The following is a 15,417-nucleotide window of genomic DNA, read 5'->3' on the forward strand; positions in this document are numbered from 1 at the left end:
AGACATGAAAGCGGTCTTCCAATAGTTGAGGGGCTGCCACAGAGAGGAAGGGGTCAAGCTATTTTCCAAGGCCCCTGAAGGCCAGACAAGGAATAATGGATGGAAACTGAACAAGGAGAGATTCAACCTGGAAATAAGGAGAAATTTTCTGACACCGAGGACAATCAACCAGTGGAACAGAAGCTGTGGGCGCTTCATCAGTGGAAGCTTTCAAGAAGAGGCTGGACAGCCCTCTGTCAGAAATGGTGTTGGGTCTCCTGCTTGGGGGGCGGGGGGGTGATTTGATGACCTACAAGGTCCCTTCCAACTCTGTTGACCTGTTAATCTGACATCTTAAAAAGGACACACAAATGTGGTCATAATAGTTCACGCCATGTAGTGGACTGTAAATCAACTGAAGTAACATTCATGTTTTCAGATGCCATGAAGCACAAAAAGACCTGGGAATGATTTCCAAGAGTATTCTCTTGAGTTCAAGTGTTACCTCAATCTTTTGCCCTCAACCTAAAGCAGCTTCGCATAACATTAGATCTGTATCTTATTCAAGCAGCATATTGTAATTAAAAGCTTCTATGATCTGGATCGCACAAAATACAGATCACGTGTAGGCACCCCAAAATGCAATGACCTCCACAGATTAAATTTGTTGGGATTATTAAATTCATTCTGTGTGGCCCCAGCCATAATTCACCAAAGCCAGGAGAAATGAAAAATTATGTGCGCAAGTACAAGTACTCAAATGTTGATTTTTAGCTTCACACAGCCTATAAAAATAACACCAGGATCAGTTATATACCTCACCCACCCCTCACGTTGCCTAATGAAAGACTAGCAGCACCGCCCAAATGCGCAGAGGAAGGACCCACCCCGCTGATGGCGTGAATACCACGTGTGGCTCAGCGCTAGAGCCTGCGCATGCGCTCCCCAGCAACCTCGCTTGAGTCTTCCATCACTCCCTTTCTTGGCCCTTCACTGCGGACGCGATTTCACTTTCTGCGCAGGCGCAAGTTTACAACCCTCCCCTCTGCGGGAGGGTGAAAAAAGTCAACCCGCCTGTTTTAAGCAGGCCGGTACCCGGATGTATAGAGTAACTGTTCCACTGAGGGTGGGGGGAATGGCGCGACGGGGCGCCTGAGAGCATGCGCACTATCGCCCTCCATTCCTCTTTATCTTGGGTCGAGGCGTACTACGGAGCTGCTGCCCCGGAGTCCAGGCGGACTGAAGGGGAGGGGCCTGGCTTGAGCCCACCCTGCTCCCGTGGGGGAGGTGAGTGGGTCAGGTGGGCGAGATCGGGTGCGGCAGGAAAAGGGTGCTAGGTCTGGGCTGCAGAAACCAGAACTATCACTAGATGGCAGCAAAGGATCATAAAGAACCTCAATCGCTTGCTGCCATCTATGGATGGCCCAGGATTTGCGCCCAAATTTCTCCCTGAGAGGAAAGTAATAGGCAATCTGTCGTAGGTCTAATGCAAGGGAAAGAGTTGGCGAAAGGGAGATCCTGGTGAAGTCTTAAATAAGACTTACTTTCTGTAAGCCACTTCAAGTCGTTATGGGCAAATAGGCAGCAATATAAATTCAATAAATAAATAAATACTTGGACAATGGACTCGTCCATAGCAGAAGCTGTCACTTACTTCTGATATGTATTAATATCCTGCTTTTCTCACATGCAGGCATACCCCAAGGTTTCAGTCAAGAAAATCAATAATAGTAATAATAAATAATGCAAGACAGCCTGGTGATGGGCAGGCAGGAAAATGAATACAGCCACATCTCGGGAGCACAAGGACTGGGCACAAGGGCAGCAGGGTGGAGCCAGGCGGTACAAGGAAATGATCCCGCTGGGCAGGGATGTTTGCTGGGGCAAAGACCAGTTAGCACAAAGTTGAGGGCAAAATAAACCTACTGTTTCCTACTAGCAGTGCCAGGTGTGTGGAGTGTCTGAAGCAGAAGGTAGGTTGGGATGTGCTAGATCTCTAATATACTCTACTCTACCGTGCAGATTGGTTTCTATGAACATACCGAACCAACTTCTGTAATGTCCGACAACCAGTATGGGTGGGTGAATTACGGACATTCAGTGCCAGCATCTCTTGAAGGCAGCTGCTTGGGTGGGAAGGTGGCTCAATCACTTTTGAAACCTAAAGGCAGTTCCTTTCAGTTAAATTCCAGGGGGAAGGCTGTGGGGGAAAGTAAGAATGCGATTTGTGTGTGAAAAGATTGATGGGGTGGGTTGATACTGATCACTAGTTCCTTGTTGGAGCCTATGTCTGGTCTAGTACATTTGTGTGTTGTCTTGAGTTGTTTAGATATATTGACTAAACATCACTTGTTTGGCTTTACCCAGTATCAAACAAGCAAGACACTATGTGGCTTAGTGTGATGCGTCACTCCAATCATTCTGTTTGTGAACTGTTAATGAAAAGGATTACTTATTTGGCTCCAGTTAGTAACCTATAAAACAGATCCCGTAAGCTTGAATGAAATCCATTGCTGCTACCTGCATTATGAAATGAATCCAGTTTTTCTTGCAGAGGGTACATATAAAGAGGGGAGGTGATAATGAATGGCAGAGTTGCAGAGAGACATTTAGCCAAATAATACTGGAAATAAATTTGCTGGGAGAATTTCCAAGACTGCATCTTGTTTTTTCTTTAAAAACAAATAAAAATGGGCTGCCTTTTAAAGAAAGTCAAAAAGGGATTCTGAAATGCTTCAGCTAATGCTCCGTGCAGGAAATCTGCTGTTGAAAGGTCTCCTTGTTCAGTTTCTCCTTTTTGTAGGTGGCTATGTCTGCTGAGGCCACAACAGATTCATCCCCATCCCTGGAGAATTGTGCTCCGCTGGTCCCAACCCAGCACCGACGGGATGGCAGGGGTGGGGTAAATGAGGTGACTTTGGATCTCAAGCCCCTGAACCCCAGCAGCAAGTATGTCAAGCTGAATGTGGGAGGATCTCTGCATTACACCACCGTGCAAACCTTGACCAAGCAAGATACCATGCTCAAAGCCATGTTCAGTGGCCGAATGGAAGTCCTCACAGATAGTGAAGGTATGAGTCTTAGCTTGCCCCATTTCTCCCACAGCTAGAAATGGATTTTCTGCATGATGGGAGATTGCATTGGGAGTTCATCCAAGGTGGTTCCTAGGGAGCCCTTGGAAAATTTCAGGATGACTTATTCCAGCTTTTCTAACCTCAGCAACTTTTAAGAGGTTTGGGCTTTGACTCTCAGTATCCCCCAGCCAGGCTTGCTTGATACTTCCTGGAGATTTCCCACCCAAGTATTAACAGGGCCAGACAAGGTCAACTATTGCCAAGGCATAATATCCAAAGTAGATTCCTAAAAAAATATTGTGTTAGTTACATTTTCTTTTTTGAGATATGAAGTACATTGTAAGCCCATAATTAATTAAAAGAAGAACTTGTTCTTCTAGCATCAACACAATCTTGTATCAGTACAAATAATAACTGTATCTTCCGCTCTAAGCCATTTTAGAATGAGGAGATCGCCTAAGTAGATCCTTCACTCTCTACAGCAGGGTTTTTTGGCCTTGACCACTTTGAAGACCTGAGTACTTCAATTTCTAGAATTCCCCAACCTGCATGGCTGGCTGTTGAATTCTGGGAGTTGAAGTCCATATACCTTAAAATTGCCAAGATTGGGAAACCCTGGTCTGCAGCATTTTTAACACATTAATTTTAGGGACTAAAATTAACTGCTTTTCCAGGTTGGATCTTGATTGACCGAAGCGGCCGCCATTTTGGAACTATTTTGAATTATTTGCGAGATGGTTCAGTATCTCTTCCAGAATCACAACGGGAGCTGGAGGAAGTCTTGTGTGAAGCCCGGTACTATCTGATCCAAGGTTTGGTTGAGGACTGCCAGCTTGCACTACAGGTGAGGGTGGCTGGGCTGAGAAATTAGAAGGCCCAATGACTTCCTTGAGTCTCCTTGAGAGATTAGAAGAGAGGAAAACAAGAGAGAGAGAGAGAATATCCCCAGATATTACACAAAAAGCATAGATACCTACATTAATACATATATTCTCCCATTTTTTGTATGTTTATATTGAGTATCATATTAGAAATCATATAATTTTCAAGTCTTACTTGCAGTTTCCTTTTTAATTTTCTGTTAGACTCTATGCCAGGTGTGTCCAGCCCACAAGCCATATACAGCCCTGGACAGCTAGCAATGCAGCCCAAGATCATAAACTTTTAAGATTATGTCCATTCACACACATTAACTATGTGTTACACACACACACACACACACACACACACACACACACACGTGACCCAAAACAATTCCTCTTCACTTAGTGCAGCTCAGGCAAGGCAAAAAGGTTGGAGATACCTGTTCTATGCCTTTTAATTTTAGTGCTAAACCTTCCTTGAGCATACATTGATTTGGTTTACTTCAGTTTTTTTCAAACTTGACAACTGTATGATATATGGATCTCAATTCCCAGAAAACTGGGAGTTGAAGCAAGCCCACTCATCTTAAAGTTACAAAGTTTGAAAAACACTGGTTTACACATTGCTCTGCACCATGGTACAATTTATTTAATTGAACCCATTGTGCAAACACAGTGGTTATGTATTCTAAGCCACTGTTTATGGCCTAACAGCTTTTGTGAACCCAGTCAATTATGGCTTATTCAAAAATCGTGTTTTAGCACGATGTATGCATCTATTTAGTACATCTGTAAATAATGAATAGAAAGTCTAGAAAAAATGTTTCTTTCCTTCCTAGCAAAAAAGTGAAGCCTATGACCCTCTCTGCCATATCCCCATGGTGACATCTCCCAAGGAAGAGCAGCAGATCATCTCAAGATGTTCCAAGGTAAAGAGGCTGAGAAGCCACACAAGTTTTACCTCAGGAAATCATAGAGATCAGGCAAACTTAAGTGTCTTCAATGTATGTCCTCATATAACGTGGTATCAAGACAAGTTGAGGGTCCTTTTAAATGTGGTCTTCTCCATCCCCCATTATGAGGGAAGGTCTAGTTTGCTTTGCTATACCTCTTAGCAAGAAGAGTGGTGATCTTCAGTTGATTCATATTTCTCACCTTCCTTTTAGCCTGTGGTGAAATTACTGCATAACAGAAGTAATAACAAGTATTCCTATACCAGGTAAGCTGTGGTCCTGTTGTCAAAATAGGATGACCTTGGGATCGTTGCTATCTCCCAGGTTATCCACTGGTCCCATTTCTTTATTAGTATCTACACCCACCGTTTTCTTCTTTCTCCCTTTACCCCCATCCCATCCCGCGAAGTAACTCTGATGACAACTTACTGAAGAATATCGAACTGTTTGACAAACTAGCTCTGAGGTTCAACGGACGGGTGCTTTTCATCAAAGACGTTCTTGGGGATGAGATCTGCTGCTGGTCATTTTATGGGCAGGGCCGCAAGATTGCGGAGGTTTGCTGTACTTCCATTGTCTATGCCACTGAAAAGAAGCAAACCAAGGTAAGCTAGGCCGGTCCTCAGCTTTGATTTTCTAATTGTAGTCCTCAACTTATGACCACAGTGGAGTCCAAAATTTCTTGTTGCTAAGTAAGAAATTGGTTAAGTGAGTTTTGCCCCATTTTATGATTTTTCTTGCCACATTAGTTAAGTGAATCACTGCAGTTATTGAAATAGTAGCACGATTGTTAAGTGAACCTGGTTTCTCCATTGACTTTGCTTGTCAGAAGGTTGCAAAACATGATCCCGGGATGCTGCAACTGTCATAAATGTAATTCAATTGCCATGCATCTGAATTTTGATCACGTGACCACAGGGATGCTACAATGGTCGTAAGTGTGAAAAATAGTTATAAGTCACTTTTTTCAGTTCCTTTGTAACTTCAAACAGTCACTAAGTGAACTACTGTTAAGTCGAGGACTACCTGTATAGGTAGACTTGCGGTAGTTTGGTGACCATTCAGTTATGACAACCCCGCCAAAAAAGTACTTGTGGTCCAGATTCAAAGTTTTGACAGCCCCTCCTAGTCACATGATTGCATTTTGGCACTTCACAGCAGGTCACCATTTATGGCTGTTTGCAACGTTATGCGGTCACATGATCACACTTTAAAGTGTCTTTTGCCAAAAACCAGTGTTTGTTCCAGTGCCACTGTGGATAATGTGTTTGCTTAACAACTTTGGCGATTCATTGAACAACCTAATTAGCATGACTTACAGCTGTCATTCCAGGCTCAATTAAGTTGAGGACTACCTGTATGTTTTGGTATGTTAGGGGAATGTAAACTATGATCTCAAAGAAAATAGCCTTTTCTAAATCCAATTAAACATGTAAGAAGACAAAACTAGAGGTCTGTCTAGCCTAGAATTCTGTCCTTGCAATAGCTAACAAGATGCTTAAACTTGCAGGAAGGACACGAGGCAGCAGTTACCTCTATTTTGTATTCTTCAGCAACTGGCATTGAGCCTATTACTAGAGGTTAATTACATTGCTTCCAGTTTGAACAGGGGGTCCCTTAGTGAGGCTTAGACTTCCTTCATCCTGCTTTCCCTGGGCATACAGGTCGAGTTTCCCGAAGCCCGGATCTTTGAAGAAACGCTAAACATCCTGATCTATGAGACACCCCGGGTGCCAGACAAGGCCCTCCTGGAGGCCACTGGGGGAGTTGCAGGTGGAGGCGGAGGCCCCCTCCGTGCTGGTGATGATGAAGATGGACGGGAGCACCGTGTCCGGCGCATTCACGTCCGCAGGCACATTATGCATGATGAACGCCCTCATGGCCACCAGGCTGTTTTCAAAGACTGATCCAGCCTTGTTTTCGGGGTCTTCAACACTCCAATTTTTCCGTGCCAAAGGAGGACCGTTTTCCTTTTGATATTTCACCCAAGAGGTCCTCTATGGTGTTTGTGCTCTTTTTTTAATGTTTGGAGTTTTTAAAAAATAATAATCATCCTATTTCTTTGTAACTAATTTGAGCACATCTTCCCCTTCTCGCCTACTTTTATTGTGACAATAAAAGGCCTTGGTCTGTCCTATAATTGATTGGAATGTTCTAATTATTGATTTGAGTCTTAATATCCGACCTTGTCTCCCCAGCCAGCCCAATCAGTCTGCCTTGTAATCCTCACAGTACACAGAGATTAAGATTGTGGTCCTCTCTTCATAACTTCTTTAATCTGACCGCTTTCCTTTCAGAAAGGAGACTTCCATTTAGCTCTTCTAGTCAGGTGGCTTTATGGTTCCTTAAAGGCGGCTATAAACTTTACATCCTATGTCAAAATACCTATTTCAATTTAATTTTGGACTTATGTTTCTAAGGACCACCATTTTGCTACCCAGTCAATCTATTTTTCCGTTTCTTTTTCAGCTGTGTAAGACAAGGTGCTGTCTAGACAAATGTTGCTTATCTAGATTATATTATCATCTCAGGGGTGTCAAACTGGCGGCCCCGGCCAGGTGCATCACGCACAGGCTAGGTCCACCCCAGCTCCACAAAGGGGAAAAATGCCCTGAAACATCACATGACGGCAACGTGACGCCGTGAATTTGACACTCGTGATCTAGATAATAATGTTTAATTCTCCAGACTAGATTTTAGTGGGCTCTTTTTATCATGCTGCTTTGTCTTCTAACTGAATCCAAATTTCATCTGAAATCTCTCCACCCACTCATAATATATCTTTTAAAATGCTTTCCACCTTTAGTCATATATTGTCTATATAATATCCCCATGCTTCTGGCCACAATCAAATGCAAGGTTTGTTGGAAAATTCTCCATTTATTTGGAACACCGCAATACTTTATCCTGTCCAACCTATCACAATATTTGAACTCCCCTTCTGTTTTCTGTGGGAATGGTACAGTTTCACATTACATGTAGCAAATTCCTCTAGGGCATTCCAACAGCCCTTTAATCCAGTAATTTGATGGACTTTATTTGGATATGCCTAATAACGGCAGTAGAGAGAAAGTTGAGATTGTATTGAACTAATGTGTTATCTCAAGTTTTCCTGCGCCTCCCCAAATTCTTTCAGTATATCCTCCCCTCCCTGGAGATGGTTATCTTAAATTATTTAATTTTCTACTTCCATAATTTATTTAAACTGTGGAGTGTTTTTTTTTAAATTATTGTAATAAAGTTCCCTGCTTTAAAAAAATATGTTGTCTATTATTTCTCTCTTCCAGTGGACGGGTTGAGTCCTCAAGCAGGTGCTCTATCCTAGAATATTTAGTACCGCTTTCATTCATAGTATCTGCCTAAGCCAGGGGAGTTTGTTCTTTTCTTAAATTCAGATGCTATAGGGGAGGTTGCTGGGTCTATTTAGCAAGACATAAATCTAATCCCAGATTTACCTGTTCTCTGTGTAGCCTCTCATGGAGAAGTGGAAAACAGCATAGGTTTATGTTTCTCGTCCAGTTCTGGATCTTTCAGAATCTACATTTCAAAAGGTGTTTGGCTGTTAGTATGTCTTCTATATGAATTGAGTAAATCCATCCAATACATAAGAAAGGAAGGTTACTGTACAGGATTACATTAGTCTTAGAATAATTTCATCACTTTAAATGTACGCTAATCAGCATACATTAAAATGAAATTTGATTGCATACAGCTCTCAAAGGGTCATCATCTCCAGTATACATTACATAAACATGACAAGTAAATAAAAAGTATGCATATACCCACATATATGACACAAGGCAACAACAGTCTAGTTTCGGTGAGTACATGAGTAGCTTCATTTTATTTTCTTTAAACTACTCTGATGGCTTTATATCTGTAATTTGTGGAGCGTATACACAAAAGACTTGATTAAGAACATAGAACATACCGACAGAAGTTCAAAAGTCATGCTAGAAAGTATTACTTCACAAAAATAGTAGTGGAAGCTTGGGGGCAATTTCCAGCAGAGGTAGTAGGTCAATTGTTAATAACTAAGTTTGAACTTGAGATAAATACGTCTCATTCCAAAAAAAACAAAAAAAAAAACCAAAGGCAGATTTGATGCACCACTGAGTCTTTTTTTTCTGCCATCAGTTTTCTACGTTTCTATCTGAGATATTGAGTTTAAATGGACTCCTGGGGATGGTAGAGGACAGGAAGGCCTGGAGGAACGTTGTCCATGGAGTCGCAATGGGTCGGACATGACTTCGCAACTAAGAACAATATCTGAGATATATATTAGATCTTTTCCTTAACCTAATGTCCTCAATATATTTTATACAACCCATGAATCCTATTTTTCATAGTCAATTGTCATAAAGACTTTAGAACTGGAAATCAAGCTCAGATTGATAGACATATTAAGATTGGATACAGCATTCCAGATATACATTTGCAGGAACATTTATGCAAGGAATATTTCAAAATGCTGTTTTAACAGCGTATAGCGCTAGGCCAGTGATAGACAACAGTGATAAAGATGCAGACACCTAAATTTTAAGGACTTCCTGTATTATCTGCTGCCCTTTAAGCTAACCTTGATTCTGCACAATTGTCTGGACTTGCTGTTTTCTTGGCAACATTTTCAAAAGTGATTTACCATTGCCCTCTTTCTATGGCTGAGAGACTGGCTGCAAAGTTATTCAGTTGGTTTTGCCTAAGTTGGAACTAAAACTCTTGCTCTTTAGATTTCTAACCTGAGCTCTTAGCCACCACACCAAATTGGTTCTGATACAGTGATACCTGCATTTAAAAATATATTTCAAACTACAATAGAAGCACTTGGATTGCTTTTGAATAAAAGTGATGTTTGAGGGATCTTTTATTTTGTGTGACCTTGTTTGCTTGCGGACATTTTACTACCCAAATTAAGTAACATGATCAATCACCAAACTGAAGGGAACACCAAAGGTTCTTCATTTCAACACTGAGATACAAATGTTCTCCTTTATTGGAACTGATAATTTTATTCCACCAGATGTTGTTGTTGCACAAGGATAAAAGTTTTCCCCCTACTTATATATCTACCTCATTTAATTGCTACTCCAAATTTAAGTAACCGCAATTACAAGTTTTTCCCAACAAGCATTGATAGAATCGACAAATATGTACCAAGGAACTAAATGAATAAAGTAGATTGGAAACATTTTTTACCCAAAGAAGTTTGATTGATCTTTAGTGTTGTAATTAATCTGAAGCTTTGCAGGTTAACTGCTTAAGTACTGCAATAATTTGCAAACCTGCTGGGCTACAAAAAATATGTTTGCAAGGATGAGAGAAAAAAAACCCTGATAGAATGGATCAAAGGGATTATGGCAATATCCTGGGTTTTTGATGTAGATAAATCAGAATGGCAAGAATCGGTCCATGCAGTCAGGAGTTTATCAACCAAACAACCTGTTCTATTTACTCAAACATAAATCCTTGGAATGTCTTTCCTAAACACACCTGCAGGTAAATGAAAGAGCCAACCCACTGAAAGCAAGGTGTAGAGTGCCAAAAATGAACCAAAACAAAGACTTAAATGGAGGCTTGAAAATCAAAGAAAGCAGACTTTATATTTGATTAAATCTAAAGCTGGGTAAGAAATTCCAAGCACATCACAAAAGATATGGGAAGAAAATTCTACAAAATACAGAAGGATGTTCTGTCCTTATACACAGAAAATCTTCATTCTTAGTTCTCTAATTACCTTGTAAATCTCTAGTCATGTAATCTAACTAGCTGTAAATCTCTAGTCATGTAATCTAACTAGCTGTAAAACTCTAGTCATGTAATCTAACTAAGATTTACATCTTCCTTCAACAGATTCCACTCCAGCAATGTTTACCTTTACATTCCCTGCGCTGTCCCAGCCAGTCTATGGGAATTGGATAGTTACTTAGGAATTATGAGCTGTTCCCTTAAGGGAATGCATCATGGTAAATGTAGTTAAAGGTATCTTGGGAAATGTAGTTCATGTCACGTGACCACATCTGTAATCTTGATTGGTCACTAGATTGACCTCGAGGGGTTAGGGGAGGTTTCCCTCCATTCTTGCCTGGACTCATGAACTGATAGTAGCTTCCTTCTTTCGCTACGAGATGAGTTAGGAGATAACCATCTTTCACCTGCAAGGCTGATATACAAAGGATTGGTCATTAAAGAGCTTCATCACAAATGTGAGTTATGAAGATACCTGATGTACCAATAAATGTACTTTGTTATGGATGTTTTGTGGAATTTATATATCTGCATCTGCACAGCTACAAATCCACCTCTGTGCAAGAGACAGAAAAGTAAAAGATGAATCCTAACCCATCAGAATAAATTTGTTAATTTTGGATTTGTGATAAAGCAATGTAATATTGAAGCCAGGAGTGAATATGCAATGTTAATCAAACCTGCATTTCCCACCGTCTCTCTCTCTATGAGCTATGGAACTCTTTACATGCTGTTTGCATGGTGGGAGGGGTTGGAATTCCCCCACATGCTACATACAAAGAGAACCAGTAACCCACCCATCCCTTCTTCATTTACGCAAGAGACTTTCAAATATCCTATTCTCTGGCTTAATCTGCGTCTTCCCATTGTTGGCTGAAGTAACCTTACAGCCTGTTTGGAATTGAAGGAAGGGGCCAGGTATTCCGCATCTCTTTCTATCTCCAGTTACAAACCATTTCCAAACGCAATGGAAAGTTTGAGAAATCTTGCATGTATTGCTAAAAGGAAAGGCTTCACATTCTTATGCTCTCAGCTGCTTCAAGAGGTAATAAAGGAGGCCTCTTCAGCTATTTTACAACTACTCTGGCCGGTTTATTGGGGGTCCTAAATCATTAGTGAAGGACTGTCTTCAAAGCAAAGAAGCACATTCCTTCCCCCAAGTCACAAGGCTGATTCACGCAAGCTATTTGAACATAATAATTCAAGGAGCAATTTCTTTTGTTTAAAAGCCTAACTTTCTTCATTACCTCCTATCTTTACTAAAAAATTAAAAGCATAACATGGCCACAGTGCATGCAACTTACTGAAGTATTTTTCGTAATGAATTTTTCCCTTCCAGCAAAATCAGCTAACACTCAACTATTAGCTTACAGCACCATCTGAAGTAGGCAATAAATTCCTTTGGGCAGTCAGCAAACTTCATAGCCACAAGGCTCCCACCCACCCCGCCCACATAAAGAGAGAAATCAGACTCAAGTAAAGCAGCCTACAGTTCCATCTGGTGGTCAAGAAGAAATGTATAGTGAAGTTAAAGAATTCTTACCATTTTTTCCCTTTTTCAAGAGTAGGCAGGAAATTCCCCCCCCCTCTTTTTTCTTCCACAAAGAAGTGAGACCTAAGCAACGCTGCCTACAGCTACATCTGGGGCTCAAGAAGAAATTTCCCAAACTTTGATTTTTTTACACAGTTTCTCAAATATTGACCAGAGTGTTTCTCCACTGATAATCCCTCTTTTAAAACTATTGTGGACAATTTAATCAATTTAATTCAAATGCCCCAAGAGTAACTGCAACCTCACATGGGCGTAGCAACAGCATCTTCCTGACCCTCTGCTGTCAGTTTGTGAAGCAAGTGACAATTATAGGCATATTTCTGCATTCCGCCCTCAAGTCTTCAGATTACGCTATGCACATTTCTGCATTCAGCCCTCTAGTCTTCAGACTTCGCGATACAACCTCTAGTGCCCTGTTGCGTTGCAAACTCATAATGCACCCTAGAAGCAGCCATACTGTGTGCTATGCTAGCATCACCCAGACTCTGCAGCACCACCTACGCGTTCAAGTATTAAATCCAGCAGCAATTCTACTTTCTGCTACCTGCTTGCAGCGCCCCCAGTACAAAAAAGGGAATTGCACAGAAAACCACTAGAATATTCCAAATTTCTCCCTTTGCCAACTTGAAGCATGGCAACTTCCTCAGCCACGACAGATGTCTCTGATGTAGCAGAAGACCTGAATCCTCCACCCACTCTTGTTGTAAACATGAAGCCTAGTTCCCAACAATCACCTTTCGATGGCCAACCCTATGGAGAAGCCACGATACCTCCGAAAGACTATGACCTCAGAAAGAGTAGGAAGCTTACCGACCCATGGAAGAACTCTTGAAGAATGACTGGCAGCAGCAAAATGACCGCTGCACAGACTCATGGGCGAAGCTTGAGAAGATCTGTGATACCCCAAAACATAAGCTGCCCCCCCGAGGAACTCTGCACATTGCTAGATGATCTAGATGCCCTTTTCGCATGGTGGAGATGCAGCAAAAACAACCTCAAGTCCATCCAGTCAAAAGTGGGTGACCCCAAACTCCTAATACACATCCAATACCTCAAGGCATTTCACAAGGAACATGAAGACAGTGTCGAGGAAAGCAAGACAGCCCTCCAGGCAGTGCTCCACAACACGCTTCGGCAGGGAGTAGCATCAAGGGAACAGGCCATATCCAACATAGTTCCTCGATCATGTGTCTTCTTCCCTCCATTCTAAACCAAATAGATCGCAGGCAGGTTCTAGTGTCTCGTGCCAATTCTCTGCTGCCGTCTCTCACCATCCTTCCAGAGCATCCTCCCGTCGCAGTGGCGCATCTAAAGCCTCCAAAGCAGCAAGTTATGCCAAAAGAGCCCAAATTGAAGCTGCAGAAGAGGCACATTTACATATTATGACAGAGGTGATATGGCAGAAGGCTGAACTGCCAAACAACAAGCAGAAAAATCAACAAGCAGAAATTGCCAAAACTCAGGCCCAAGTAGAGTTATTCAAATGACAAAGAGAGACGGCAGCAAAAACAGCACGGGCCGCAGCATGGCAGAAGGTGGCCAATGCTGCCTCCCTCAACTTCGACCTCAAAGACTTGGGAGAAGAGAGCCTAGATACACGGGTCAAGGCCTATGTGGATGAACAGCACTCGCTACAAAACAAACAGATGCAACCACCTCAGTTGCCTAGCAGTCTCCCCCACAACCAGGGAACCACAGGAAAGAATCTCAACCACAGACTCTACACGTCTGTTACGCAACTGACGTTGTACGACCTAAAGTACGAGATTCAATTCCCTTCAACATCAAACCTTCCCCAACTGATGTTGTACGTAATAAGGTCCGAGAGTCTCTTCCCAGCACCAACAACCCTACTCTAACATCTCATGGCCTGCCAGGTGAGCCCACCAGTGCTCAGACCAACTTCTCAACAAGTCGACCTGCAACCAGTCACAATTGCCACACCCAATCCTCAGGCTAAAGAGTTCTCACCACAACCGCTAAACAACTCTGATGCAAAGCGTGAAACCTACACTCAACCTCAAAAGGTACTACCTACATATGTGGGAGCAGATACCGACCTCCTCATAAAGTACTCTCTGGCAAACCATGTACCGTCCACAATACATGCCCCTGAGCCAGAATGCCACGTCTACGATGACATCATATGAAGAGATGACTTGCCCTCACAGAGAAGTAACAGAGAACCATCACTAAGGTGTGGAAGGTTAGACTTAGCAGCCAGCGATATGTACAAATTCAGTGACAAGCTAGGCAGAGGATATCTACTATGGAAGTCTATTTTCACGAGCACCGCTCAAAGCGAACAGCTGCTTCCCGGTGAAGAACTTACATTTCTGTTGGGATGGCTAGGACCACGGTTTAGTTACATGATGAAAAACATTTACACAGGCTTACTTAACGACCCAGACACAGCTCTAAAATGAGTGTGGGATGCTTTGAACCGGAAATATGGTGAAGACACATTGATGGCATACTCGCTCCTAGAACGACTTTACAGTTTTCTGTGTATCGCCATCCATGAAGCCCAAAAACTAGAGGACTTTTCCAACATTCTTACGGAGCTGCGAACAGCCAAAGAACGTTCTGACTTATCAGGACTGGTTTGCCTTGATCTCTTCATAACGCAAGAAGCAATCATCGCCAAAATCCCAAAAGAAATATTAGAACGATGGATTGTTTTGTCCAACGCCTTTCTGGCTGCAAACCGCAGATGATACCCACCCTTTGCCTTTCTCCAAGAATTTGTCTTCTGGCAAACAGAGTCCTGCAACAGCTTCAGAAACCTTCGCCTCAGACACAGAGTTTACCAACCTAATAGGGACTGCTACCCCAACTCTGGACCTCTCCAGCATCTACTGTACATCTTTACAGATCATCACCAAATGTCAACACATAACACCGAGATCGACCCCTCATCCACACACAGTTGGGGAGAGAACTCATCCACTTTAGATCTATGAACACAAGGAGAATACAGTTTTGTCCTATGCACAACACTCGTCATTCACTGAATAGCTGCACTGGGTTTGCAGTGAAATCAATGTCCTAACGAAAAGAACTGCTAAGAGAGTACCAATACTGCTACAAGTGTTGCAAATCCAAACATTCGCTCAAATACTGCACAACCAAAGTGCAATGTCACATCTGCAAAAGTGACCAGCACCCGACTGCGCTGCATCCAGATGCCGAGCTACAATGGCAGATACTTCGTAATCCTCCTTCAGATAAGGAGCCGCAACATAACACAG

General features: G+C 42.2%; 1 protein-coding gene and 1 long non-coding RNA gene across 7 annotated transcripts in view; one reads left to right on the top strand and one right to left on the bottom strand.

The window, feature by feature from the left end:
- The first annotated feature begins 901 nt into the window (after positions 1-901).
- On the top strand, positions 902-8,128 carry KCTD13 (potassium channel tetramerization domain containing 13). 5 transcript variants are annotated; one of them, XM_087918311.1, is made up of 8 exons: positions 1,155-1,266; positions 2,002-2,057; positions 2,783-3,050; positions 3,728-3,897; positions 4,756-4,845; positions 5,083-5,135; positions 5,279-5,474; positions 6,534-8,128. In XM_087918311.1, exons 3-8 carry the CDS (start codon positions 2,789-2,791, stop codon positions 6,774-6,776), a joined length of 1,014 nt encoding a protein of 337 aa, XP_087774437.1. In that variant the 5' UTR covers positions 1,155-1,266; positions 2,002-2,057; positions 2,783-2,788; the 3' UTR covers positions 6,777-8,128. The 5 variants fall into 5 exon arrangements, with proteins under 5 accessions (XP_026567605.1, XP_087774438.1, XP_087774437.1 ...); XM_026711820.2 differs by lacking the exon at positions 2,002-2,057 and having other exon boundaries at positions 902-1,266; XM_087918312.1 differs by lacking the exon at positions 2,002-2,057 and having other exon boundaries at positions 1,117-1,266; positions 2,767-3,050.
- LOC148124400 (uncharacterized) overlaps positions 5,319-15,417 on the bottom strand; it is a 29,243-nt gene continuing 19,144 nt past the window's right edge. Inside the window, exons 2-4 of one of the 2 annotated variants that reach the window (XR_015740434.1) lie at positions 11,099-11,170; positions 8,325-8,406; positions 5,319-5,454 (exon numbers count right to left, since the gene is read on the bottom strand). This is a non-coding gene — a long non-coding RNA (uncharacterized LOC148124400). The remainder of the gene's footprint in view (positions 5,455-8,324; positions 8,407-11,098; positions 11,171-15,417) is intronic. The other variant, XR_015740433.1, reaches the window with a different exon arrangement.

This window comes from Pseudonaja textilis, chromosome Z (genome assembly GCF_049901715.1).
Source record: "Pseudonaja textilis isolate UNSWEBS1 chromosome Z, rPseTex1.2, whole genome shotgun sequence".
In the NCBI taxonomy this organism is placed as follows: domain Eukaryota; kingdom Metazoa; phylum Chordata; class Lepidosauria; order Squamata; family Elapidae; genus Pseudonaja; species Pseudonaja textilis.

Coding starts and splice junctions, on each gene's coding strand:
- KCTD13 (XM_026711820.2), top strand. CDS start 2,789: ATGTCTGCTGAGGCCACAACAGATTCATCCCCATCCCTGGAGAATTGT. Junction 3,898..4,755: donor ACTGCCAGCTTGCACTACAG/GTGAGGGTGGCT, acceptor TTTCCTTCCTAG/CAAAAAAGTGAAGCCTATGA. Junction 5,136..5,278: donor AACAAGTATTCCTATACCAG/GTAAGCTGTGGT, acceptor CATCCCGCGAAG/TAACTCTGATGACAACTTAC.